At 31.1% G+C, this 4201-nt stretch overlaps 1 protein-coding gene across 1 annotated transcript; it reads left to right on the top strand.

Annotated features, from left to right (window-relative positions):
- The first annotated feature begins 280 nt into the window (after nucleotides 1-280).
- LOC112800796 (homeobox-leucine zipper protein HAT22) lies at nucleotides 281-3241 on the top strand. The gene is made up of 3 exons (XM_025843196.3): nucleotides 281-1231; nucleotides 1547-1626; nucleotides 2593-3241. Exons 1-3 carry the CDS (start codon nucleotides 629-631, stop codon nucleotides 2897-2899), a joined length of 990 nt encoding a protein of 329 aa, XP_025698981.1. The 5' UTR covers nucleotides 281-628; the 3' UTR covers nucleotides 2900-3241.
- The last annotated feature ends 960 nt before the right edge of the window (nucleotides 3242-4201 follow it).

Consider the following 4201-nt stretch of genomic DNA (forward strand, 5'->3'; position numbering starts at 1 on the left):
GCAAATATCATTTTTCGTATAATAATGTTTAATATGTAGAAAATTTATCAAATGCATGCACATGATGTTACAAGTGCATGTATCATAATTAAAAGATAATTTTAAAAATTATATAATAAACATTATTAATATTAATTTGAACTCATTCATTTTGAATAATTATTATTTATGATAAATACAGTACAAATAATACTCTAAAAGTAATAGAGTATTGTATGTATACAAAAATAGTGGCAGTGGGGCTGAAAATTCAAATGGTCAACCTTTGCAATGGAAAAATATAGGGGGACTTTTATGATTTCCAACAAGACTACCGGATTCGTTTCTCTCTACTCATTTATTCCACCGTTTGATATATCAAATTATCACACAGCCACCCACCCATCATTCGTCCCCACTCAAATAGTCTCACTCCATCATTCCCAATTCCAATTCCAATTTCAATTTCAATTTCAATTCTCTCTCTCTCTCTCTCTCAAATGAAACTTTATAAACCACACCATCATCTAATCATCTAACTCTCTCTTTCTCTTTCTCTTATCCCTCGCTCTATCTTCTACATCATTCATTCATCCTCTCCCTTAAGGGAACACAAGAGAACAAAGAAGAAGATTTTGAAGCACCTTAAATGGGTCTTCATCATGATTCTACTCATAATAATAACAACTCAGGCCTTCATCTTGTTCTAGGGTTGGCTCTGAGTTCCTCCTCTGATTCACCAACACAAGAAACCATAACTACCTCTACTAAGATCCCGCCGTACTCCTCTTCCTCCACCGTAACAACCGATGATGCTGAATTGCTATTACCGTCTCTTACTTTAGCTCTCTCCGGTCACGATGTGAACAAAAACAAAAACGATGATCCGCAAGAGCACCATAGGGTCCAGGTAGTCCCTACCAAGGCTAACAACAATAAGGTCTACAGTAGTGAGGACTACCCTTCTACTGGTGACGTGTCGGCACAGAATTCGCCTCACCACAGCGCCGTTTCGTCTTTCTCCAGCGGCTGCAGAAGAGGAGTCAAGAGAGAGAGGGATGTTAGCGCTAGCGACGAAGCCGAGGCGGAGGCGGAGGCCACGGAAATTGAGAGGCTTTCGTCGCGAATCAGCGACGAAGAGGAAGACGGTGGCACCACCGCCTCCGCCGCTGCCAGGAAGAAGCTTAGGCTCACCAAAGAACAATCTGCTCTGTTGGAAGACAGCTTCAAACAACATAGCACTCTCAATCCTGTAATTAGTCTCTCTCTCTCTCTCTCTCTCTCTCTCTCTCTCTCTCTCTCTCTCTCTCTCTCTCTCTCTCTCTCTCTCTCTCTCTCTCTCGTTTCCAAATATCAAAGAGACACAACGACAACTAAAGATGGAAAAAAATACATAGTTTATCTCTATGTATAGTTTCTTCATGTATCTTAATAATAATAATAATATATTATTCGATTTTTGGGGTTTAGATATGTTGATGAATTTCAGTATGATTTGTAATAGACAAAGAATAATTAAGTGATTTTATATCATTAATACTGTTTGTTTGTTGGGTTGGATTTACAGAAGCAGAAGCAAGCTTTAGCGATGCAATTGAATCTACGGCCTCGACAAGTTGAAGTGTGGTTCCAGAACCGGAGAGCCAGGTGTATATATATACGCTGATATGATTGCTTGATTAATTATTTTGGAATATATTTATGTATTTTAATAAATGAGAAAAATCAGAAGTTCTAATAAATATAGTGGGATAGCCACGGAAATTTTATCTGAGGTTAATTAATAAAAATATTAGGTGATGAATATTTTTATTAGGTGAAGAATATTTTTATATTTATTTTATTTTTGAGTTATTATATTAGTTAATTTTTTATTTTTTGTTTTACCAAAGGTATACTGACCTTTAGTTATTTTGAGAAATATTAGTAACTAATATTTTGTTTTAAATATTTATTTTTTAATACATGTAAATATTTTTAACGAGAACTAGTAAAAAATTGTTTTAAGACAAATATATTAAAAAAATATTATTTGTATATAAAATATAATAACTATATTAACAATTATATATTTGTATATAAATATATAAATATAAATATATCTAAGTAAAAATTTACATGAGTTTGTCTTTTGAAAAATTGATAGTCAAGAATTAATAGATATACAATAGATGATGATTTAATTAAATTCATTAAATTATTTAATGATTATCAACTAGTAATTTTATATTAAAATAATAACATGTGAATATTTACCATATAATTGATGTTTAATTCAATTTTAAAATATATTTTGTATTTAAATATATATTTTATATTAAAATATTTAAAAATAATAAAAATCAATCCCGATCAGATGTAATAAATATAAAATATTAGATGTAATAAGTACATAATTTTAAATATTATATATATAAAATTATAGATATTAAGTTGAATAAAATAATTTTAAATTATTATCTTTCTCGTATTAGTCTTTTTGATATACACCTGCTATGATATGGTGTGGCTAATATATTATACCATGTCATATTATGAAAAGATGATCGATAAAAAAAAACATTATTAGTTGTTATCTAAGAAGTTTTTGGATTGAGTATGTTGTTGTAACAGAACAAAGCTGAAGCAGACGGAGGTAGATTGCGAGTTCCTAAAGAAGTGTTGTGAGACACTAACAGATGAGAATAGAAGGCTACAGAAAGAGCTTCAAGAGCTTAAGGCACTCAAACTGTCTCAGCCTTTGTACATGCCTCCCATGCCCGCCGCGACACTCACCATCTGCCCTTCTTGCGACCGGGCCGTTGCCATTGGCAGCGGTGGCAGCGCTTCCAATAACATCAAGAATACTCCTTTGATCTCCTTGGCCCCCAAGCCTCACCACTTCTTTAGTCCCTTCACCAATCCTTCCGCAGCATGTTGATTTTTATTAGATAGTTCAATCAAATATATTTAATTAAACATGCTAAATCATTTAACCATCTCTCTACATGAAATGAAGATGTCTTCGTGAAAATAGTCTCTTTTTATTATTATTTAGGCTTTTCCTTCCCTTTTTTCAAGGATATGTAAAACAAAACAAAATTAGACAGGAGTATTCCCTCATTACCATTGTATTTGTTTGGTTGAGGGATATACGTCTTTATTATTATGGACTATCTGTAGCTAGTGAAAAGGATTAATGGTATAATTAGTATAAGTAATATATATATACTGTAGAAATTTTAGCAGTAACTACTGATAAAAAATTACTAAATTACTGTTAGTTTTTCTTTTGGATTTCTTTTATTATTATATGTTTATAGAAGACATATCAATCTAGGAAAGAATTATCTGAATTTGTTTTTGTTATTCAATCTTGTAACTATACCATGTTATTATTATGGCATATATGTATCTATGTCCACGGAATTTTGTGTATCAATTTCACTTTCCAGTTACATGCATGAATTTTGATTCATTCCAGTTAGACCACTGAAGTCTATTATAAATTATAATAAGTGATTTTGAGTTCAAATTTTTAAAAAATAAAATAGTTACCGAAAAATATAAATTCTTTCTTGAATATTTATTCTAATAATCCAACTCAAATTAATCAAATGGTTAAAATAAAAAAAAATTTGAAGACGTTGGTAGTTCAATAATTTGGATAATATATATTATTGGCGATTATTATTAAGTTGGAGAAAGAAAGGTTGAAGTGTGTGGATAAGTAAGTTAGGTCACGTGTTTGTGTCTACAAAAATCAGTTGCTTAAAAAGAGACTCTCCTGAATGAATAAGAGACTTTAGTTTTGAGTAGAGACATTGGTAGTGGCGGTGATTAGGGTATATAGTGCATAAACAAAGAAAGGGATCGATAACGATTGATTATAATAAAGATAAATAAATGAGGTTGAGAAAGATTGAGCGAGTTACGGGGAATAGATCCCATTAAAATGTCAAAACACTTGTGTAAATTTCAATCGTTAATCAAGGATAATGATCACATAGGTGGAAATCGGAAATTAAAAATAAAGGACAGGAATATAACATTTGAGATTAAATTATCTCATCACCTATATGATATGACAAGATATACGTGTAGTACGTAAAATATTTTGATATGAGATATATGTTTCAAAAAAATATATTATGCTCCGACATACATTAAGTTAATGTATGTATATCTCTACCGAACCGTAAAATGATGATAAAAGAGAATAAAAAAAACTATTTACATAAAT

Source organism: Arachis hypogaea, chromosome 1, assembly GCF_003086295.3.
Source record: "Arachis hypogaea cultivar Tifrunner chromosome 1, arahy.Tifrunner.gnm2.J5K5, whole genome shotgun sequence".
Taxonomy (NCBI): Eukaryota; Viridiplantae; Streptophyta; class Magnoliopsida; order Fabales; family Fabaceae; genus Arachis; species Arachis hypogaea.

Coding starts and splice junctions, on each gene's coding strand:
- LOC112800796 (XM_025843196.3), top strand. CDS start 629: ATGGGTCTTCATCATGATTCTACTCATAATAATAACAACTCAGGCCTT. Junction 1,232..1,546: donor AACATAGCACTCTCAATCCT/GTAATTAGTCTC, acceptor TTGGATTTACAG/AAGCAGAAGCAAGCTTTAGC. Junction 1,627..2,592: donor TTCCAGAACCGGAGAGCCAG/GTGTATATATAT, acceptor TTGTTGTAACAG/AACAAAGCTGAAGCAGACGG.